The sequence below is a fragment of the Sturnira hondurensis genome, unplaced genomic scaffold, assembly GCF_014824575.4.
Source record: "Sturnira hondurensis isolate 20B ecotype Veracruz unplaced genomic scaffold, ASM1482457v3 Scaffold0018525, whole genome shotgun sequence".
Lineage (NCBI taxonomy): Eukaryota > Metazoa > Chordata > Mammalia > Chiroptera > Phyllostomidae > Sturnira > Sturnira hondurensis.
The window spans coordinates 22,470-47,209 of record NW_028091156.1 but is presented as its reverse complement, the minus strand read 5'-3'; the positions used below and the strand labels follow the sequence as shown (position 1 = coordinate 47,209).

The 24,740-nt window shown below is 37.8% G+C and overlaps 1 protein-coding gene across 9 annotated transcripts in view; it reads left to right on the top strand.

Annotated features, from left to right (window-relative positions):
- CEP170 (centrosomal protein 170) overlaps positions 1–24,149 on the top strand; it is a 99,960-nt gene extending 75,811 nt beyond the window's left edge. For 4 of the 9 annotated variants that reach the window (XM_037069535.1, XM_037069532.1, XM_037069531.1 and 1 more), the window contains 7 exons: positions 5,537–5,771; positions 12,997–13,174; positions 15,275–15,445; positions 17,671–17,759; positions 19,731–19,824; positions 20,592–20,643; positions 22,253–24,149. In XM_037069535.1, the coding sequence (XP_036925430.1) occupies positions 5,537–5,771; positions 12,997–13,174; positions 15,275–15,445; positions 17,671–17,759; positions 19,731–19,824; positions 20,592–20,643; positions 22,253–22,542 (1,109 nt within the window). In that variant the 3' untranslated portion in view covers positions 22,543–24,149. The remainder of the gene's footprint in view (positions 1–5,536; positions 5,772–12,996; positions 13,175–15,274; positions 15,446–17,670; positions 17,760–19,730; positions 19,825–20,591; positions 20,644–22,252) is intronic. The other 5 variants (XM_037069534.1, XM_037069530.1, XM_037069533.1 and 2 more) reach the window with 3 other exon arrangements.
- Positions 24,150–24,740: the final 591 nt, after the last annotated feature.

Below are 24,740 nucleotides of genomic sequence, written 5' to 3'. Positions count from 1 at the left end.
ATACACTCATGATTCCAAAGGCAATCTTCATGGTGCATCTTCCTTATTACCCCCATCCTCTTGTTTCTGTGCCTCAAGCTTTGGTTGGCAGTTCCTAGTTTCATTGCCAAGTATTTTCAAACTAACTGCTACTGTCTCTCGGTTTATGTTTACTCAGCGTTATTCCATTGTTCCTTATGGCCCTACCTCTTCACGTTTCCTTTGTTCTTTCTCTGGTGTCTGCTCTGATAAAATTTCTCTGTCACACTGTGTGTTTTGTCACCTCATCTCTAAGATCATAAAAATGTGTAAGTGCTCTCCAGGCTCAACACGGGCTGTAACACACGCTGTATGTTACCAAGTTGCTTGGAACAACACTTCCTTCCATCCTGGTTGTCCAGCTCTTAACACCTGAGTGACTGATGTCATTCCTCAATGTTTAACTTGAGGGGCTTATTTGTGATGCAAACCAAGTGTGATCGCCTCTGCGAGTCTAGGAAATGGCTATAAGATGTCCTATTATATACATGTCTTTAAGGATAAGTTTTAGTGCTGGCTTCTTTGACTACAGAACTTGATAAACATGCCATTTTGTATGTCCAAAAAAATGCCTTGAATTAGTTACTGAAAGTCTTTAGGGCAGATTGAGGTACATGATTTGGGCCTTCATCATACACAATAGCAGTATATTAAATAATTAAAATCATGGAATTTAACAGCTAGAAGAGTCATTCAGTTTAGATAGCTAGTAGCTAAGCCCAAGATGAAATCATTTAGCTGTGGGAGGGATGGGATAAGAATCTAGGGCTTTCAATTCCCAGCCTTTTGCTTCTTCCACCACATCTAGAGTAGCTCTGAAAAATAGTCCCTGTCTGCTTGCACGCAGGCTACCAGAAGACTGCTAGACTCTGTTGGATTATCATCAGGAGTGTGTATAAGGCCAGTACAGTTTATGGGTCTTGGGGTTATTCACTGCAACATTTGTCATTCTTATGTCTTACCAAGTTCATGTTCCTCCTGATGAGCCTAAAGCCACACTGTGACCCGGGATTATATATCCAGAATCTCTCAAGATGTCCATTTATGATATTTTATCAGAAAGACATTGGCCAGGATATTTCAGTCTATGGTAACATATTAAAATACTGTAGCTACATGGGGTAGCTACATGGGGTAGTATAAAAAAACCAAAAACCATACTTTTTTGATATTATTAATTGAGGCATCTTTGATATTATGATATTTTTGTTAAAGATAATTATATCTTGAATAGAAAAAGAAAATAAAATTTTTAGCTTCTGAAATGTGATTTAAAAGAATGTGGAACCATATTGATCAGCGCAACTATGCATACTATAAACTTTATAGATCTTTGGAATTTCTGAATCTAGAACCTATGTGATGTTGCCCATATTGGCATATATAAAAATCACTCTGTAATAACTCAAATTTTATATTTGAGTTATATATTTTATATATATATAAATTTTATTTTTATTTTATTTTTTAATATATTTTATATTTATGATCCAATTTTATATTGGATCATAAATCTGCTGTTTCTAAGTTATGCCTTAACAGCAGATCATAAATCTGCTGTTTCTAAGTTATGCCTAAAAAGTTTTTCAAAGAAATGTGTATGATAAAAATAGAATGGGAATATCTGATTTAGCAAAATTAAGAGTAAAGGTTTTTTACAACTTCTTTATTTCTGATGTCATTTACATTTAGTTTAACTAGGTTTTCCCCCCAAAATTTCTTTAATAACCTTTAATATCAAAGTATATAGAAATATCCATGTCTATTTTAATAAGATGTATTTGAGACTAAGTACCCTGAATTATCAAAATTAAGTAGTTGGTTTTCATTATGTTTTAGGTGCATGTTCTAGAAAATAAAAACATCATGTTAACATCCTTAGAATTTTTTTAGACTGCTTTCCCTTTTTTATTCTAGTCCTCAAACCTCATAGAGGGTGGAAATTAAATGGTGAGCATGCATGGCTTAAGTTACTTCTTCAGCTGGGTCAACGACCATTATAGGAACATTGTCAGGGATTCTTTTCCTCCAAGGATGTTACTGCTACGTGCTTATAAACATACATATAAAACATGTTTGTGGTTTAAATTCCCACAACAGTATTCTCATATGAAATATGAATAGCAGTGTCTGAATGCTTCTGTTACATCTGTAAATGTGGATGTGTTTTATAGCCAACGAAGTTTTGGTAACAGTAAAAGAAAATGGAGCATTCACAGAGAAATGATCCCAATAACTCCTTGTCCCCTTTTTTTAATTCTCTAGACTTCATGGTACATTTTAGAGTGAATATAGTTTATTACTTCCATAGAGGGAGTATGGCATAATTTTATGACCCAAAGAAGTTTATAATTCGTGTAACTGTTCAAAATTTCAGATCAGCTCTGAAATTAATTCAGCCCATCTTAGAACATTCTCTAATTTTTTCTATGTGCTACTCAGCATCATAGCAACCAAGAAACCTCTCAGAGATCAGCATTTCAGACACCTCAGTGCATATTTTCAATTTAATGATTTTTCTGAAATGCCTTAGTAGTGCCGGTATATCAAATAAGCCTAATGATATAAATTACATTTAATTCTCTGTGTAATATTACCGAAGCAGAATAAAATTCAAGAAGAGGAAGTAACATTTTTCTTTAGCATGGGTAGAAATCAGAAAAATCTATCAATCTGTGAGAAATTGAGGATGCCTTTAGAAAAATAGTCTGACTGGAAATGTAAAAAATAAAAAAAAACAATGAAATTTTCTAACATTTACTTGTAAAGTAATTGGAATAGTAAGGAATGAGTTTTGAACTCTGGGAGTCAGTAGATTTGGCCTAAACTTTGAGTTACACAAAGTGAGACCTCTGGGTGTGTTTCTTCTCCATAATTAGGACAGCAAAATGTTTTAAAAGAAGGCTTTGGAGAAATAACTGATTAGAGGTCATGGCATTCAAGTCTCTTTTCCAGTCCCTTTCACTTTGGCCCCTCTCTGTGCTGTTATTACTCCGCCAAGCAGTGTCCAGAGGCCCTCTGAGCTTTGCTGCCGAGCTCACTCTGTATGACGTGGTTGCCTGGGGCACAGCTCACCCTCAGCAATTGGAAGGGTATTCATACTACCATCTCTCTGCTACACCCTCCTTTATCTTTCCCTTTGCCCTAAATTTTAGGAGAACAAACTTAACAGTGTTGCCTTTCAGTTTTTAAAATATGTTTTATTCTTTTGGTTGCTCTACCTTTTAAAGATATTTTTAGAAGCTATAGCTATTCTTGCTGGCTTCTTAGGTAGACCTAAAAAAAGAACACCTGGGAAGTTTATAAATGTCTTTGGAAAACACAGTTTTTCTTTTCTTTTTTTTTTTCCTCTGAAATTTCTCTACAACTTTCTGATCTTGGCACTCAGACTATTAAAATTCTCATGCGGCTCTCCTTGTGAACTGTCACATGACATGTAATGTACATTAATAACCCTCGGCTGTCCATTTCCCATTCTGCTTTTCTGTCCTCTGCCCCTCGGGACTGTCAACTGTCATGGCTACTCTCTCCACGTTACCTCGGACCTACCCACCTTAGTCCCATCATACCTGCTTGTGGTTTCAAAACTTCTGCAATTTATTACAACTGTTTGTTACTGTTCTCTCTCCAAACAGTTTTCAGTAATAGGCATGGTTACCATCATTTCCGAATCAAAAATTAGGACATTTACTCTAACAAAAGTTCTTTGTCTTATTTAAGCATTTCCTTTAATGAATCATATTCTAAGGTACCAAAACAAACATGAGATGAAATGTGTTTATTGAAAAGCACAAATTTGGTTTGCCATATTTCTGATTTGCCATATTTTAATTGGTTTGCCATATTTCTAACTTTTTTCTAAAACCTCTTTGCTCTTGTTCCTAAAGTTTTTCTAAAATTGTTTCCAAGTTCTCAGGGTCCGTTCAGTTAATGGGAGATTTTAAATATCTAGAAATGAGTAAATTTTGCCCAGGGTTACAGTATTGTTTATCTTAATGATACAGTGTGAAAATCAGAAATATTTAATCCCCCCTTCAAAATAAAAGTCCGTAATTAATTACGGACTTTTATTACCAGAGTTCCGTGTATGTTTTTGCAGATACTTCTGCAGAAAATCATGAAGTTTCTGCAGATCTTTACGTTCTCACACCCATGAATCTAGTTCCAAGCTTCAGGAGCTCCAGCTTGGACCTGAATCAGGACAACTGGGTAGACTGATTTATAGTGTATCCCGATTACGGATTTCTTGGTTTTATCGGAGACCAGTTCAAATACCAATGTTATCTGAGCGCCAAGCCAGCTCAGCCTTACGGGGCCATGTGCAAAAATGTGGTTGTGGAGGAAAAGACAGGAAGGGTGTAAAATTCCAGGGGAGTAACAGGAAGGCATTCTAGCCCTCACCAGCCCACGCAGCCTGGGGTGAGTTGAGAGAGAGAGAGAGAAATGTTCCTCATATTAACAGCAGTTGGAACTTAAAGCAAGTGCTAAGTTTTTATTATACTTTAAACCACCAAAAACATCTCATGCTTTTCATTAGGTGTTTCCTAATTCAAGAAAAGCAAATGGTCACTATCCAGGAATTAACTCATTTATTCCAAAATATTAAACATTTGCTAGCCAGACACTCTGCTAAGTGCTAGAGCAACACATCAGTGGATTGAACAGATGCGGTTCCTGTCCTCGTGGAGTTCACTGTAGACTCGCCATTATCTCATTTTTTAAGCTCTATTTGTGCTTCACAAATTATGGTTGATTAAAATAACAGTAATAGTGAAGTATCTGCATTAACTTGTCTGCTGATTTTTCAAATGTGATCTCCTGTGCCTAAGTGTCAATGGTTGCGAGAACAGCTTGTTCAGTTATGCTCCTTGTGGTTTTTATGCCATTGTCTATTTTCACCGTATGCTCTGTGTCAAAGCCAGAGTTGTACTGAAGATGCTTTGTCGTGTTTTTACCGTGTAAAAAGATTTTTTCCAATCATAGCATAACAGGATGTCGAATGACAGAGGTAATGTTTTTTTTCTGCCATAATTTCCACAGCAGGAATTATGCACATTTGTCTGTGGGGAAAAGAGGGTTTTTACCATCTCCATGTTGAAAGTCCATGTGGCATGAAGAAATCTTTTCCCTTAATTTATTTTTGTTGTTGTTGTTACTGTTGCCGTCATTTTTTAAAAACCCATATCTTTACTCATATGAGAAATACTTGCAATTAAAACGTACCTGAGCTTGCTTACTTGTTGACCATTAGTGACTTTTTCATCTAAATGTTTATTCACCATACTACAGAAAACACGGTCTTTCAATGATCTTTAATTATTCATCATTGCCGAGTCACCCAACTGTAATGTTTCTGTCTTTAAGGAGTAGTAGCCTTATGGTTTTTGTGAGGTATGTGTGTGTCATTTATTGAAAGCTGTGTTGTGTGTGCGCTTGTTTTTGAAATCATGATTTTTTTACTTTGTGTCCTTTAAAAGATAACATAATAATTCTTTTTTTAATAATTAAACTAATTTAGTAAATTCAAGATGGAGGCGCTTTCCTACTGATTATGCTTCCACCTCAGAAGATGAATTTGGATCAAACCGTAATTCCCCTAAACATACCCGTCTACGTACTTCTCCAGCCCTGAAAACGACTCGGTTGCAGAGCTCTGGGTCAGCAATGCCTACGAGTTCTTCATTTAAGCACCGGATAAAAGAGCAAGAAGACTACATCCGCGACTGGACTGCCCACCGAGAAGAGATAGCCAGGTTGGTTTAGTGGGTTATCCTTAAGAGTTCAACTATTTTACCAACATTTCAACTTGATAACAAAGTTTAGCTTGTACCTGATTGGGATGAATAGTCCAAGAGATGAAATCCATAGGTAACTGTGAACTTAGTTTTGTCAGATGTAAATATTCCTTTCCATCCATTATGTTTTAATAATTTCGATACCAGTGCTACTAACATGATTGTGGAATTAATGTATTTTTATTACATTTTTATTTCTAGTAGAGATGCTAATGAGTTAATATAACTTTTACAAAGTAGTATCAGCTCTACATAATTAAGAATTATGCAGCTAACTTTTTTCTTAGTTTCACCCATCAAAGAGGTAACAGTGTACTAGTTAGAGGTGTGCTGTTAATGTTCTCTGTGGAGAATTAGTGTGGGCAGGTTTTTTACTCACACTTTCATGAGTTTATTGTTTAGTTTAGCCCGGTAGTAATTAAATCAAAATATGTTTATTTTCAGTGTTCAGTAAATTTCTTTATTGTAACCTTCAGATTATATAATAAAAAGTAAAATCCATGCTGCAGGTGTGATGTTTAATCAATAACTGATTGTGGCTGAACATTGAGAGAGGCTGTAATCAAACATCCTATCGTGGTTAAAATGTAACTTCTTTAAAGTTTGTGAGGTATTAACTTTTATTGCAGTAAGCCATAGGTTACCTAAACTTTCTCACCATTTATATGCTAAAATTATCAAGTCTTGCATTTAGCACCATTATTAAAGTATTCTATATTAGTCTACAGATGCTTAAAAAACCCAACAGACTAACAATATAATGTTCTTTATCTTTTTTTTCTTTCTCTGTTGACTTCTGTGAATTGTGGTGGGGGGGTTGACTTATTATTTGAATGTAATATTTAGAGTTTTTGTCTCAAATGATGGGTTACTTATAATTTCTTAATTGCTTGTAAATATCAGAGAACATGCCCTTCTAATCCCATGGTGCTGTTTAGCCATTTTTATCTTACCATATAAATAGCATTCCCATGAGAATGGGAATAGCATCTCCCATGAGAATAATTGTTGAAGCCTGGTAAACCCGTTCTAGTCAGAGAAAGAGCCGGGATTCTTCTGGACCCACAAAATGCCAGTCCTGAGAGGCCTGTGTCTTGACACCTTTTTTATTTCCGCGGGCATAGCAGGCAACAGCAAGCCTTGCTCCTGTCTCCTCCTTTTGTCCTTTCTGAGGGAGATGTCCCACCACTCAAGTTCAAGTTCTACCTGAGGGACCAAGGGTATATGTCTTAGGAGGCTGCCTCTCTTAAACTCTCAACACCAAACTAGAATGACTGAATACCTTCTCGACCAAACCCACATCCTTGCCCCCAAACAGAAAAGGGGAAAAGTGAACAGGAAGTGTGTATTTTCCCTTGGTTCCACTGTGTTATTATGTGCATTTTACTACTATTGTCTGTGTGTATTTTATTTTCTAGTGCGGGGCTCTAAGGCCAAGCATGTTAACCTTGGATGATTTGTATGCCTTCTCTCTGCAACTTGTCAGTAGCATGGTACTAATGAAACTTGCCTTAGAGATTTTAATTTTTCGAGGTATATTTTTCTACCATATATCTCAAAGCCAGAGAAGATTTTATTTGATTTTTTACTTTTTAAGAATCAAAAAAAAAAAAAAAAGATGAGTAGGAAGGAGAGAAAGCATAGAAGGAAATAAAGTTTACGTTGGTATTTAGTGTTCCTCTAGGACACTGATCAGGTCGCCTGACCTGAGGAGGTTTATTTTGAAAAAGCCCCGAGTCACAGACTGAATGGAATGGGAGACGTAGTTTGATTTCTGTGACCGGGTTACCACTGTCATTTGCAACCCCCATTCTGGGGGCAGTAGTCACTGAAAAGTAGTGGGTAAGGATATTTTATTTCAAAATCATAATAGTGATTTTAATATATTACAAAATGTTTTATGCTGTGGCAATACTCTTTTTGTTTAGAATTTAGGGCTATATCACTTAACCAGTGTTTTATCAATTTTTACATCGTCATTATTTACATGCATATAAACTTTAAGCACAAAAACAAGGTCCATTTGGAATATAAAATATATAAGCAAAATGGACTATATTTGGTTTTCAATTAAAAAAAGAAACTTTTTCTGGGTACCTCTGATAATATGGTTTTGGTAGTTCCTGCCTCAGTTTCTCTATCATAACATGGATACAGATTTCCTTCTAGTAGAAATTTGATAGATTATGCTGGTTTTATGAATTTTAGGATAAACAAAGCTATAATACCACCTTTACTGTTGACCGACTGAAAGTACATTTAACCTGCCCTGACTACTGTTGCTCAGTGGATTGAGTGCTAGCCTGTGAACCAGAGGGTCGCTGTTTGATTCCCAGTCAGGGCACGTGCCTGGGTTATGGGGCCGGGTTCCCAGTAGGGGGCACATGAGAGGCAACCACACAGTGATGTTTTTTCCCCTCTTTTTGCTTCCCATCCCCTCTCTCTAAAAATATATAAATAAAATTTTAAAAAATACATTTAACCTAAAAATTATACTAGAAAATTATTCTATTTCCATTTGAATCAGAAGATGCTTAAAGACATTTTATTGTTTTAGAATAGTTATTGCACATACCACTGTAACATTACATTATTTTAGGAGAAATTTGAGTTAATATCTTATTACCAGAGTATCATATTTTGAGGCTTAGCAACAAGTTCATTATGGCTATATTACATAAGAGAATTAAATGATAAGGGTAATGTCATGTTTTAGCCTACTCTGGACTGGATATTATTTGCAAAGGTCATAACTTTTTGCTTTATATGCCTCTCAAGTTCTGTTTTTCGACCATATCTACATATATAAGTTCTTTTCATATATTACGTGCACGGGTACCTTGGAGACATTGGGGGCAGCTTCAGGCCACAGCAGTAAAGCTAGTGGCACAATCAAGTGCATGTAAACTTTTGTTGGTGGAGGACGGTCTCGCCTTCAATTTGTAAAAAACACCATATCTGTGAAGCACAATAAATCAAAATGCAATAAAGCGAGGTGTGCCTGTATGTGTACGTAGTCCCCATGCACTCTACAAAGAAGTCTTAACCAACTCCTCTGAGCACAGCAGGGTCTTCAGCCTGAGTGGGCCATGAAGGTGACTTGGATGTAGATGTCCTCAGAAAGTTCACAGTCAAAGGAAGAAAGTGAAGGTGTGTATACCCGATAGAAGGCAGAGTGACATGGAGGTTAAAAAAGTATGAAGTTTGGCTCAGGTGTAAGATGTGAAGGTATATAGTGAAGGGATGACCAAGCTGAAGACAGCACCGAGCCAGCTTAATAATGGGAGATGTGAATGCCAGCTAAGGAGTGTGTATATGATTTCAAGTTCATATGACAGTTTCTCTTCAGATTGTTTAGTTTTTCAACATTTCCCAGCACTGCACTCTGCTTTCATCATATTCTCTGGCCTGAGGGCACCTTATGCTACTTCTCTGCAAGTATTTACACTATCTCAAATACTGCTCACTGAATAAGGACAGTACTCTCCCACCAGATGACTTCAGGCCCTCTTCTTTTAGTTTGCAGGCTTTGTGTCTTTGGTGGAAATGGAATGCTTCGTATATTTAATCAAATTTTTCTCATTCAGTTAGGAAATGTTTATTTGATGGCCATGTGCTGAGACCTTCAAAGTTATCTTCTTAACCTTTTTATTTACGACTTGCTCCACTTATTTATATGCATATTTGTATTTATAAACATATTTATGAACCTTGTTTTAAGACTCCACATTTCACCCACATTTTACGAGTAATGCACATAATTTCTCTGTGGTGCTAACCTAGCATTTGGAGTTGGTTTCATTGACAGTTGGAAGTATATCTTCCTTTATAATTCAGTACCTCTTTTGGTGGCCAGAAACAGATTCCAGGAATTTATTTCTCCACTTGGGCCACTCATTAAATTGCTCTGGCTGCCCAAGAGAAGTCTCCAACTTCAGCTCATTATTATCCCACCCTGAGCCAGCCCCTTGTGGCTCAGACTACCTGTTTGTCCCAATTCCTCACACCGTCATTCAAGGTCCACGTGAGATGTGGTTTGCCGTAGTTCTTTCCATAATGTTTTGCAGTCTTGGGTCAGATTGCCACCACCGTCTAATAAATGTAACTGAGAGCTTGCTCCAAAAGTGGAGGAAGATATTATTGGTAGGAAGGTTTTTATGAACCTTCCCTATAAGCTGCACTTAGGTCCAATATGTGAGTAAACCTTGAAGTCTGTTGAGAGCTTGACTTTTCCATGATAGTGTCAGGTTCAACAAACTTTTCAGGAGTGACCCTTACAAGTTTCCTGTTCAACTGATTTTGGAAGTTGCAGTTCTGATCGCTTGTCCACAGAGACAGCAGCAGGCAGTTTGATTTGCAGTCATTAGCTTCACGGCAGGATTCTAAAGTTCATGGAGCGCATTCGCAGCTCATCAGCTCCTCCTTCCAGTAGCAGCAAAGGTAGCCTCATCGTAATGGCTTGTCCGTATAGCCTTTGGAACTCTGCTTAGATATAAAAAACTTTTGGACGTTACTATGCTGCTAAAAAGATAAAGCAGACTTTATCCCTTTACAGTTAATTTAAAACCTAGAAGAGTGTTGTTGTTGGCAATTTAAATCAATAAAGTCTGATTTCCTTTATTAGATCACACTTAGTAAACACTGCATGTTTAGTAAGGTATACATTTCACAAGAACTCTGGTTTTCAGTATTTCTTTTAAACTTCCAATACACTCAGAGCTTTATTTTAATATATTTTCACCCCTGCAATGAACCCTTTGGTGAAAAAATAACTTGTAGTTAATTTAAATAAGAAAGTGGTATTACTGAGATCCTTTATCTAAGAAAATCCAAGTTTCCTTATGTTATCCCACCTTTTTACGAGTAATGCACATGTATTTCTACCCAAACTTTTGAAATTGGATCGTGGGTTATACACTCAGGAAGATGGGAAGTAAGCACTGATGTTGTAGAACTTAACCTTTAACTGTATTTCCCTCCTCTGGGACTGTTGTCCTGTTCACATTTTCTAAAGGAAATGAAATGTGAAAATTGTCTATTAGCTTTCCAAAATTGAAGGCTTGAGTTTTGTGGGTGTTGCAAATGAAGCAGGTGGGTTGTAAAACCTCCAATAAATTTGTCAGTGTAGTTTCCTCCTCGACCAGATTTGACGCTGCGGAGATTGAGAATAAGAACGGGCATCACAAGCTTGGAGTTTGAAGAGCTCAGATATGAGAGATATAAGGAAAGCCTCACAGAATTGATTCGTAAGCTTAGATTGAACAACCTTGTGAAAAGATTTATGCCCTATATTGGATCATAAATCTGCTGTTTCTACATGAAGATATTAATATATTGTATTTTTAATGGAACTGGCCTTTTACTAATACTGGTTTCAGTGGATGATGAGATTTTTAAGCAGCATGGAATTAAATGAACTTAATGGCCTATATTATTAAGTCAACTTTAAGATAGGAACAGCCGTGCAAAGAAACAGCTGGAGAATACACAGCACTTCTGCAAATTGAAGGCTTTTTGGTGTCTCTTGACTGAACACTATTGTGTTGTATAGACACTGAGTTGTTCATTTTAACACAGTTTTACTACATAACATGTTGACACTGCTGTGATCAATGTTTTTTCTAATTCATACTACTTTGTACAAATGTCAAAAGTTTTATTGTACAAGTATCTGCATAAAAAATCTTTAAAGAACAAATGGGTTTTTATAGGAGCTGATGATTATTTTTTATCTCATTGAGCCTGGTTATTCTATTCTGATCCTGCTTCTTCCATTTCAGGAAATTGCAAGAACTGAATATATTATCGAAGGAAATCCTTTAAACCCTTTCTCAAAATCAGTATATCAATGGTTAATCAGTTTTGAAAAATTATATGTAGAATGGTAATGCCAGATGTAGCATGATGTAAGATCTGGTCAGACCACTTACTATTTGTGATCTTAATCAAAAAATTGTCACATAACCTCTTCTTTGCCTCATTTTCTTCATCTGTAAAATAAGATCAATACCTCTCTTACAGGTGGTTGTGGGAATTAAATGAGTTGGTGAATATGAAGCTTTTTATGGTGCTCACTATATTATAATATAACAGTTTGACTACATTATGTTTTACTATAATGTGCTCATTGCATTTTTCTGAGGGTATTGGGACCGGCACCCTAATCGTTACCTCTATGTGCGTAGCACAGTGCCTGACACGTGATACGAGACCCGTAAATCTGTACATCAGTAAATGAGAAAGGCACTGGCCGCAGATGGCTTCTGTTTGGCCACAGCGCTCAACTCAGCTTCTCGTTTTCAATTTATAGTTAAATTTGCATGCAATTACTACATTTTTATAAGTCTTTCAAGCTCATATTTTGCATAAGTTAAAAAAATGCTACTTTGGACTTTAAAGTTACAAGGTGCTTTCACATGACTTTTAGAATGTTCTGTCTTTCTAAAAACTTCCCCGTGGAAACAGCCAAAATAAAGTTCACGTGTAGTGGCAGTATAACTTAAAAAACTTCCAAGTCGGCCCTGGCTGGTGTAGCTCAGTGGATTGAGCGCAGGCCTGCGAACCAGAGGATTGCGGTTCGATTCCTAGTCAGGGCACATGCCTGGGTTGCAGGCTGGTTCCCTGCAGGCCAACTCCCAGCAGGGGATGCACGAGAGGCAACCGTACATTGATGTTTCTCTCCCTCTCCTTCCCCCTAAAGATAAATAAATAAATAAAATATTAAAAAAAAAAAACAAAAAACTTCCAAGTCTTCTTGAATTGGAATCTTTTTCAGAAAAACATATAGTATCAATGGTAGATTTTGTAAGTTCCTCCCCCTTAAAAATGTAGCAGTAAAGGAAACAAATTTGTTCCTTTGATTATCACTGATGGCAGTTATTTAGTTCTTCATTCCATGCGGCTGATGATACATGTAGGTGGCTTTGTGGAAACGAGCTCTTTGCCTGGGATCTGGTCCTGCATTGGCTGCCTTCCACACAGGCAGCTACAACCTCGAGTTGCGTGGCCACGAGTGGGCTGCTCAGCTTCTCTGAGAATGTGTCCTGATTCATAACCAGTCAGAGAAGTCCTCCAAGTCCTAAATCTGGGGTACACATCTCTAGAGATGCAGCATAACATGACTGGTTGTTTCTAGAGCTGCTATTTAAAAGGGCTTAAACTGCTTTTCTCAAACTATTACCAGGATCAGCCAGGATCTCGCTCTCATTGCTCGGGAAATCAACGACGTGGCGGGAGAGATAGACTCGGTGACGTCCTCGGGCACTGCCCCCAGCACTACAGTAAGCACTGCCGCAACCACCCCTGGTTCTGCCATAGACACTAGAGAAGAGGTAGGAGACCCTCACGGAGCGATGCACAAGGTTCTTCCTTTTCTCGATTTCTTTTGCTTTTAGCTTCTGGCTTAATTCTTTTTACTCACGGCCTCCCTTCCTGTGTGCACAAAGCTCCGCATTTTCCGTCTTTGCTTTCACAAATTTCTCTTATGTTTGGTTAACAACACTGGCAAAGGCTAACGCTGGGCCTGCTGTTAGCAGGAAGTTGTGACATAATTTCAAAGAAGTCCTTTGCTAACTAATGGTGCATAGTTTTACTGAAAATGGGACCATAAATGGTATGTGAAAAGCAAACCAGAATCTGATGTTACTGTATAAATTTTCTATAAAGTTTGGCTATGAAATACTTTACTTTAAAAGGTATTTTCATAGCTAGTGAACTAGGAGATAGCTCTCATAGCAAAGAACGAAAAATTCTACACTGTTCTTCCTACTTTACACATTCTGTTGATAAATATACACTCACAGACACACGGACACACAAGCATACTCTGAAAATCGAAATATATGTATACATACACAAATACAGCGTTGGGCAAAAGCAGCTTTATAGTTATGTGTGTCAAACAGTTTATTCTTGTATTATCATTTATTAGTTACTGTATTATTTTCCATATGAACAAGTGTAAACCAACTTCTGCCCACCCCTGTATATACTCATCCTTATAAACTCTGTAGGGTGTAAATTAGCAGAAGGACCCTTGTCCTTCCAAAGCCAGGGCTCCTGTTCTCCAACTTGTAGGGGCAGCAGTCACATACCATTGCTCCAGAAGGCACCTTTAACGTGTGACACAAAATTGCTGGTACTCTGGTCCAGTTGGCTCTACCAATTGGCATTTGAAAGAGTGAAGTTTTGTCAGAACAGAGCCACACTCGTTTGTTGAATTATCTTCTGGCTGTTTGGGGCTACAGCATCAAATAAAGGTGTTGTACAGAGACTGGTTGGTCACACGACCAAAAATATTTATTGTCTGGCCATTTACAGAAAAAAAGTTTGCCAGCCTCTAATATTGATGATTTCACTTCCTTATTTTAGAAAATAATGTTCTCAATAGTAACCAAAATGGCTAGCCTTTTGGACAAATTTAATTCTGGTAAACTATGCTAATACTATCCTTGGTTGCTTTTTGTCGTGCATGTTCCTTTTATAATCTAATTCCTGAATGGTCATTTTTTGGGGTTTTCCTCCACTTATGTGTTGTCTAATTTGGTAAATGGTGCTTCATCCATCTGTGTAGTTTTGTTACCACACAGATCAATTGAGAATATATGTAAAGTCATCCTTATTGGTGACAAACAGAAGGATCTTCTTGGTGGCAAGACATACATGGTCCCTCCAGTACACTTACAACGATAAAGCTAATGTTTTCACAGCTAACTAAATTTTATCTAACATGATTACATATTCACTCAGACCCAGTATAATCATCCAAACATCTCACTGAAGGGACTTTTCTTTTTTTACTTTTATTTCTGAATATTGTACTAGGGTTTATTCCTTCTTCAGTAAACCGCGGTTACTTTGTAGTGTATGTGCATAATTTGCACTCTAGGTGGCAGTATAGCCTTTTTGTTGCAACATGTAACTTCTGTAGCATTGTCACAAGGGTACCTGATTGATACCAAAATGCTTATTTTGTGGATTTAATGTTTTTTCCTTTTGTAAGCTTAATTGAAATTTGCATTTATGTATCTGTGAAGAAATGTGTCACCTGGATTTGGTGAGGAAAAAAAGGAAAAAACAAGATAGGAAACTAAAAGGAAAATGTTCTTTTCCTCCTGTAAGGCAATGTGAGTAAAATGAACTCCTTGCCCATCTCCATGGCCGGTTTTCAGTTTTACCACCTGTATTCATATGGGAGAAATCTCGTCCATGAAAGAGTCAGATTTCTAATACCTATCTATTTTGGCTTTTGAACATAAAATCTATGTAGATGAACATCTATTTTATAAAACAGATACCTTTGAAGTACTTATAAAAAGAAAGAGTAATTGGTTTATTGAAGATATCATGCTTCTCTTACTACCTGAGAATGAAATAACTTATGTTTAATCATAAAAAACTATGATGCCAATATCTGTACTTTTTCCAATCATTCTCATAAGGGTTTGCTCTTGTCCTATTAGTTGGTTGATCGTGTTTTTGATGAAAGTCTCAACTTCCGCAAGATCCCCCCACTGGTTAATTCTAAAACACCGGAAGGAAACAACTGTCGACCTGGTGATTCAAGACCCCAGCCCACAGAGCCGCCTGATCACCTGACAATTACCAGGCGGAGGACCTGGAGCAGAGATGAAGTGAGTGAGCCGGCAGCATGGACAACTGGTAGAGGAGGGCGGTCCTCCCCGTGGGAAGAGGAGGAGCTGTTGGACAAACAGGGCTGGGAAAGTGCTTGTCTCGGGGTAGAATGGAATTGCCCCTTGACATCACCTCCTGTGCAAATTATGAACTCCAGATGAACCAGGTTTCTAACAGGGGAAAGCAATACTTTAAAACTTGTAGTGAAAAAAGATGCTAAATAGCTTTCAACATTCCCGTAGGCATTGATTTTTTTAAAAGACAGAAGAAGTTTCACTTTCAAAAAATTGATAAAATTTGAGTATGCAAAGGACTATTGTGAAACATACAGCTAACAAAGGATTCGTGTCCAGAAGATATGGAGAACTCTTACCAAGCAGTGAGAAAGAAAAAACAACCCGATAGAAAAATCTGGGGGAAGAACAAATCACGAACAGTTCTTTCCTGAATTAAAATGCCTAAGAGCTAACTGAGAGGTGATACGCAGAGGTGGCACAGGTGCCAGCTTAGGGGTGGGAGGAAAGAGAATATAGAAAGGGGCAGTCGACAAAAGGGTGTGCTCCCACGCTGGCATTTGTGGATCCCAGATTTAAGGAACAGGAGCTAAAAGTCAGCATGTATGAATACCCATGTTTTCAGTAGTACCGAGTAGCAAAAGTCTCCCTTACTGAAGACTGCGGCTAGCTAGCACCTCAGGTGTGGCTGCAGGAAACACAGTGGCTTTATACTGCACTCTCTCCGGCCTGGCCCGGAAATGATTGGAGAAGGACCCATCTCCTAATCTTATCCACGGTCATTCTGTCCTGAGGTCTAGGAAGATAAATTCCTCTAAATGCAATTAAACTGTGTGGCAGTTTATATTTTTTAAGAGAATGGAAACATCTAGATTAATAGTTATCTCAAGATTAATATCACAAAATCTTTAATATATTGTCACACCGAACTACACTTTATGGGGGTGGAAAAGAGAGATAGCCTTTTCTGTTATAATCTTTCCTTAGTCCACCTTGCCCTTTCTCCCTTCATCCTAATTAATACATCTCTTCCACCCCTTTTATGTAATTCCTCAAGACTCACAAAATACCAGTGCGCTTATGTAGCCTTTCAGCACCCCATATGTCACTTTTCACATCTAAATGACCTTTTATGCCCCTAAATTCAAATCCCTGTCATTGTCAGGACCACTTTCCATGATGCCTGCTGCATTTATCCCCTGTACCAGAACTCCCTTCTCATTAGAATGCCTACAGCGCTGAATCACAAATTTAGCGCTTACCTTCATTTGTATAGAACAGTGGTATCTCCTGGATGTTACCGTGATCTCCCCACCAGCCTTTAAAGCCTTTTTTTTTTTTTAACATCCAAAGCCTTATGTTATTTTCTGGATTGTATTCTGATGTTCAGATGCAGTTCTGACAGTCTTGGGAGCCGATCTGGGAACCCACCCTTGAGCCCTAAGCTTCGCCCTTTCTTCAGCGTTCTGCACTAGCTGTGCCTCTCGTGGTTTAGCCCTTGACAAAGCGCAGCTCACAGGCCAAATCCAGCCTGCCACCCGCTCGGTGAAGTTTTACTCCAGCATGGCCATGCCCACTTAGAACCTGGAGCTGCTCTCACGCCACAGTGAGAGCTGCATTGTTGTGACCGAGACCACTGGCCTGAGCGTCGCTCTGGCCCTTTATGCAAGTGTGCTGACCTCTGGTCTTGCTCTCAAGCTTCAGCTGGGGAGGTGCCAACCACCGTCATAAAATCTTGTATCTTGAGTAAATTATGTCTAAAATATGTCTATCCCATTAGACTGCCCTGGGGAACAAGGACTGGAATCTTTGGCATCTTTCTGATGTTATTTGACAAAAGAATACTTAGTAATTTTATTTTCTAAGTTAGTTCTGCTGTCCCTCTTAGGGTGATTTCGCTGGAGGCATGAGACACCAGGATCTTGACAGTCAGGGATGGTAGGATAACGTGGATGGATGTTTGAAAGTGATATGACAAAGACAGAATGGAAACTTCACAAGTTATTGAATAAAAAGGAACTGGTTTGCAAATATTTCTTTGTCAATGTAGTTAGTTATACATGAATTGTGTTCTTCATTGATCTTTTATTAAAATTGGCGTGAATACTAAAAGCCCCTAGGGGCAGTGAGCCGTGACTGATGTTCCTCCTGGTGACGACACAAGGCTGAGGTGATGGTTTAGCGTCTGTTCTTCTCTTCGGCTGTTTCAGGTCATGGGAGACAATCTGCTGCTGTCGTCCGTGTTCCAGTTCTCCAGGAAGATACGCCAGTCTATAGATAAAACCGCCGGGAAGATCAGGTACTGTTTTGTCCCACCAACCTGTTGGCTTATATTATTAATCGCCGCCTGGTCCCCATTCTCAAGCCTGCTGCTGCCACAGCTCCAGGGAACGAGGGAAGTCAGTGGCGCTGAGTTTTACTTCTACCTCGACCACAGTCCTTCCGTTTTAGAGAGGAGTAATAGCCACTGGCTCGTTAGGCAGCATGAAGGGGACAGACAGAGAAATAAACGTCCCAGATAATGACACACCTTATAATTGATAGTGAACAGCTATAATCATGTAGGTTAACTTTACTAGTAACCAGAAACAATTTCTCTTCCATATTATACTGGTATTTTAAATTATATAAGACCTCAAACTTTGTTCTAGCTTGATCTTCATCAGTGAAGGGGACAGTTTACATACTCTTTAAAGAGTCAGAAAATGTAAGGAAAAGGGCTTTGTGCAAAATATGTGTGGTTCAACAATCGGAAGCACAAACGTTTTCCCCAGAAACCATTTTTGGGAAAAATTCACTATTTTCAGCGCTCCGTGGCTAATCACAGACTTCCTATTTAGAACAAGACCATTGTAGTTCCAAGTTGGTCCATGAAATAGTCACTGTTTTCTTACTTCCCACCAATCCTAGTGCTATTAGGACTGTCACAAGACACGAAGTAACTTACTTATGCTGTAATGTAATAGTCTTAAGGATAATAGCCCTTAGGTGTTTGGCAAAGATGTTTATTTGGGGGGGAGGGGTAGAAAATTCAACAGTCACAATAGCCCTGCTGGTGTGGCTCAGTGGGTTGGGTATTGTATAGCAAACTGAAAGGTTGCCAGTTCGATTCCTAGTCAGGGCACATGCCTGGGTTACAAGCCCAGGCATCCACTTGGAAGCATTCAAGAGGCATCCCATTAGTGTTTCTCTCCCTCCTCCTCCCTTTCTTTCCCTCTCTCTAAAAAAAAAAAAATTAAAAAAAAAAACCAGGTTCAGCAGTAGATCAGAATGTTCTTATATTGGATTCTAAAACCATTATTGCCTTTTTAAGCATGGTTATGAATAATCATGGATATTTTACACCTGATTTCATATTCATGAATTTCTTGTTTTTAAATAAGTTGAACCTGGCATATTGATCCTTGAAGAAATACAGATAAGTAATTTACTTGTAGAGTGTTGATGTTTATATAAGGCAGTAAATTACATTTCCAAGCTCAATAAAGAAACTTAAAAAGAAAACAAAAGGATGCCTGGCATTTACATCTTCCAAAAACTGCTAAGTCATGTCTCAGATTCCTAAGTACTGGGGCAAGAATGATACCATGTTTGAATAACAATTCAAAATGTGTGGCATTTTATAAATTAACATATTTTAATTTAATTTCTAACATAAGGATAATTATTGTGATTCTTTTTATCAAAAGGATAGTGTCTTCACTCTTAACAATAATTAGGTGCAATATACTAGCATGAATTAACATTTTTAAAGAGAAACACAGTAAGCACTCCAATTTCTAACTTTTAAAATAATGTTCACACTTCCCTCATCAGTGAAGATTCCTTTTCCTATATAAAGAAATCTTAAGAGACACAATAATTCATATCTAATTCAAGCTATTTTAATCTTAGTTTCATCTTATGTTTATACTGCATATGTTCTGTCTGAGCACAGTTTTGTTTTCATTATAACATGGTGGTTAATTACAAATTTCATAACATTTGGGGGGTTATATCATCATCTACATTTGTTTACCTTTGTTTTTTAATAAAGAATGAGATAAATACACAAGAGCGTGTGTACATACTCATAACCACTCAGTGACTTCTTAATGCGGATCTCTCACAGAAACGATTTTGGTAGTGATACTGGCTCAGTATTTATTTGCAGTTATTCATATTTAGTGGCTTCTTCATTGTTGTTTAGCTTTGAAAAGATACCTTGTTTTTGTATTATTAAAAATGTGATGGGTTTCTAAATTAAAGTGCTCTGTTTTTTCATTTCTAGAATCTTATTTAAAGATAAAGATCGGAATTGGGAAGAAATAGAAAGCAAATTAAGAACTGAAAGTGAAGTTCCTATTGTGAAAACCTCAAGCATGGTATGGTAATTTTCCTTGACTGGTGAAACATCTTGGTAGCGGCGTCTTATCTTAATGGGTTGATAGGCTTGTTCTTGAGCTGTTTGTTGATTTACATTTTTAAAGGAAGACACGAATGCAATATTTGGGAAATTTTATGCCTTAAACGGTCTCTTGCAGGAGTTTAAAATACTGATTGCTTTGAAGTTACAAGAACATGAAGGGGGGACCTTTTATGTCTCTTACTATTATCGTGCACTCACGTTCTTGTAATAATTGTTCATTAGAAGCAGGCAATTCTGAAATAAGAGCCAAACGCAAATATAAGTTGATATGAGTCATTTCCATGTGCTTAATAAATTGCTTGTCTTCGCCTCAAAATTTGCATAGATTTTCATTGATCAGAGAGTCATCCCAAAACTGAGGTTGGAAGCTTATACATTTTTCCAAGAATATCAAATCCTTAGGCATGTCTGCAAAGTTGTTGCAGTGTTGATCAATATAAGTTTTTCAAAACCTTTTCTTAATAGTGATATCATTTTGAACTTTCCATTTTCTATCGTTATCTCATGGAAAAAAGTAATTTTATTTTAACATTAATTTAAAGAGTTTAAAATTTGAATCTTGTTTACTGGATATCCTAATCGTTTCATATCTTATTGCTACAAATGTAGTATCATATATAGTGTGTTAAATATCCCAAATGAGATGAGTCTGAGAATCATTGCCTATCAAATAAAAATGTTTTTCATAAAGTTGGGTAATTTTTGTCACTGCTTTCCCTACAGGAGATTTCTTCCATCTTACAGGAGCTAAAAAGAGTTGAAAAGCAGCTACAAGGTAAACTTACTATTGAATTAAATGGAAAGAGCTAACAATTTAGAACAGTGCATAGTGAGTGGCATTTCTTAGAATATTCTTATTATTAGAACATTATGTGATTAAATATAATGACATAGATAAAAATATAGAGTTGTAATTATCCAAATTACTCATAAAAAGACAGTTTAAAGTCCATTATAAGTAATTTAAAAGACAGCAAAGGGAAATCTTGGGCATATTGTTAGATGTAAACTAATTACAGGCTTATATGTATTACCTATTAAATATATAGATATTTAAATAAATATATAGATCTATAAATAAATATATAGATACTAATATGTAAAAAAAATAAAATAATGTCCTAAAGTATCTGTATGCAACTGAAAATGCTTATGAAGAGCTAGCATTCTTTCTTTGGCCTGGCAGTTCTTAAATTATACTTGTGGTACAACCCAAATGAACTGGCAACACAAACAATAACAGTTGGGTGACCAGGAAACGAGTGCCTCACTTCAGCCATGGGGACCGGAGGAGAGAGTGAGAAGAGAGGCTCAGTTAGCGCCTCCTGAACTCAGACAGGGACCTTGTACGGGCTGTGTCAGATCTCAATCACGCGTCAGTGCCTCTGGAGGCTTTGACCCAGAGGTCTCCAGCGGTACAACAAGCCGATTCCAGAGTCAACTGCTAATTCTACTCAATTTTTGTTGCTTGAGTTATTGTAGACATGATCCGTGAGGCCTACCTAAGCGATTTTCAATCTTTATTTAGCCTCAGCACCCCTGAGCATCTGGATCAACCCCATGAGTAAAGTGGCTTTGTGATCTGGTAGCACGGGGTACACCTAAAGGACCTCTTAGGTGATTCCTAAGTCTGTCCGTGCTTCCTTCTCCCAAAACCCCTCTCTACCCAAGGCCAGGTTGAAAATCACTGCCTAAGATTTTTCCTTGTTCACTCAAAGGTCTTTTATATTGGAAACCAGTTTCAACTGGCTCTTCCATGGAGGTAGGAAGGTCCATCTGGCCAGTGGGGTCTTCCAGGGGGTACTAGTTTCTGGGCTACAGGAGAATCCTCGGGGCTCAGTGACACACACATGCGCACTTGCACATGGCCGATGTCCTGGCACTGTCACTGGCATGAATGACAGCATGCCATGGTGGCACACAGAGTGGGCTCATATCGTTCAGTTTCCCCAGGCCTCAGGTTACTCCAAACCCCATCAATAGCAACCCTTCCCCAGTTCCCGGAGTGATTCATTCCACCAGGAGTTTGTACCAAAATTATAACTGGTATTTTCAGTTATCCTCCTTAAAAAAAGGAAAGCAGATTTTAAAAAGATCTTTTCTGAGTTCCACATCTCCAAATACCAGTCTTCCAACAGGTTCTGAAATGCCCCTACGTGAGCTGCTCAGGGCACCAAAGAAAGCATTCAGGTCTGTAAGCTCTATAGATCAGGCTCCACATTTTTGAAATGGGGTTTAAAACAGTGTAGAAAGGATTAGCAAAAATTAAGCATCAAATGAAAGCATCAATAGTCAAAATATTGTCCAAGTCATAGCGATGTTCCAATCCAAACTTCACCGCATCGACAGATGTCTTTTCCCCCTCCTCCTTTTCCCTCCGTCAGTGATCAATGCTATGATTGACCCGGATGGAACTCTGGAGGCTCTGAACAGCATGGGATTTCCCAGTGCTCTCCTGCCGTCGCCACCGAAGCAGAAGTCCAGTCCCGTGAATAACCACAGCAGCCCGGGCCAGACGCCGTCCATCTGCCCCCCAGAAGCTCGGGTTCTGCACTCTGCTGCTGTTTCGGTCTCAGCCGAATTTGAGAACACAGAATCCGAGGCCGACTTCAGCATCCATTTCAACAGGTTCAACCCCGATGGGGAAGAGGAGGACATCACAGTCCCCGAGTGACTTTCTCCTGACTGTTAGGAAGTGATCACCTGTGGAATGACCAGGAATGCTGGCAGCGGCGTGGTGTTGACTTGCACAAAACAAGACAGCTTGGTCAAGTACAATCTTGTTATCTCTGGCTTTTCAATTTTATTTATTTATTTTCCCCCTCTAACGTGGTAGCATATTCATCCTTTCCAGCCACTTAGATATCCACTTGGTGCACATGTAGGAAAAAGCAGATTGTGGCGATTTCACCTCTTGTGGTTTTATGATTTTCAAATTGAATATAATTACATCCTTTCCCTGCATAGATTTTTGTTTCTGTTTTTTTAAGCTGTGCTGTGACCCACAAGCAAGCTAAACGCCCAACATTTCTGACCCCCATGTCTCCTGTGCCAAGCTGCTCCCCGAAACGGACTTTCTGTTCACCTGTATAGATTTGTTAAACACTTATATTTACTTCTCAATAATAGGATTTATATTAGTACTCATCGCCATTGGATACAGCGATATATAATGCTCCACAGTCAAACTGACCTTTTAAAAAAGTCGTTATGTTCTAAAATTTTCCAACATACATGTGATTTATATAATTTTGTTGCTGCGTAAATTGTCTTGGGGTTTATGGAGATGAACTATTATGTTTGCACTAAGATTTGCTGGGAGTGGTAGGTGGGTACGTCTGTAGATCAGTAAGGACTAACCGCCTTTTTTGTACATAGGAGACTGATGATACTGTATTTGTTTTAACCCGACAGCGTTTTACTCTGCTTTCAAAAAAGATGAATTTGGCACTTAAAATTTTTTTTTATGCAAGTAAGATTTTCTCTCTCACTTTAGGGCCAATGATAACTAGAGAGATTAAACTGGACAGATAGTGTAGGTGGAGTATATTTTCAAAGCTAAGAACGTTTATGTTGGTCCCGTGTTACCGAGTTTCTATGTGACAGTTGAGAAAACAAAGTCCCTGGAAGGATCATGAAGTCAAAATTTTCTGCATTAGGGCACTTGGAGAACCAGTAGTCATGAGCTTAGTTGATAGTTTCACTCCCAGGCAGAGTGAATTGCTTCTGTATGTTTCCCTGTAGGACCCGGTAGTGAATTCTGTCTCAGTCTTTCTTACTCATTTATAAGGACTCTGCAAGACGACAGCGGCAAAGGCTTTGGGCCTGTGTTACTGAACAGAAAGCCTATGAAAAATATCTTCTGTAAACTAGTTTTTTTTTTTCCTCTTTCCAGTAAGGTCACATTTGGCGAAGTTTTGAAAGAAAGCAAGTATCTTTGTGTTTCCAGAACACTATACTTTGGGTGAATCTTAATTCAGTTAAATATTATTAGTAGACTTGGAGTTTCCCCTCAATGCCATCAGTTTATAAAGGTTAAAACTGCAACCTTTGCAAATTAATGAAATGGTTTAAAATATATTAGCAATAATCCTGTGCTACATTTGTGTTGAGAAACTAACTATACACTGCAGAACTTTATAGGATTTTATAAAAATCCTGTGTTGTTGGGCCAGTTAATAAAGATGCAAAAAGAAAAGCAAAAAATACCCTTTTGTAGAGATGTAAAAACAAAAGTCTGTTGTATGATGGATCTCGTGTTTTTCTTTAAAGTTTTTTTTTTTTTAAAGGGTAAATGAACTATTCTCCTGGTGAAGCTAAATACCCCGTCCTGATAAAGGAACACTGAAAAAATGTTTTAAAGAACATGAACGGAAAGACATAAAGGCTTTGAAGGAATGAACGAAACATTAAAACAGGCTCAGTCCGTTTGAAGAACCAGTGAAACATCATCAGTTGTCTCTTCTTTTATTGAATGTTTGGGTACTGATTATGTCCCCGGGGAGGGAGAAGGTAAGGAGCCGATTAGGAACACATTAGCATCTGTCTCCTTACATTATCGTTTAAGTGTTTACACAGGTTTGTTTAAACATTTGGCCTTTTACTATGTTATTTTTATTTTTTAATGAATACATTATTCTCCTTATTTATTTTTGTTACATTTATTACTTATGTTATTTTGTTATGCATTTACAACTCCATTTTTAAATAAAGTGTTTCTGGAACTTTATACAATGATTGCACATTTTATTTCTTCTACCATCTGGATTGCTAATACTTCATCACTGTGACAAATTGCCATTTACACACCATTTTTGCAAAGCCTAGCAAAAGGGAGATGCTTCAGCTCTGATCAATGTGTGAGAAGAGCCG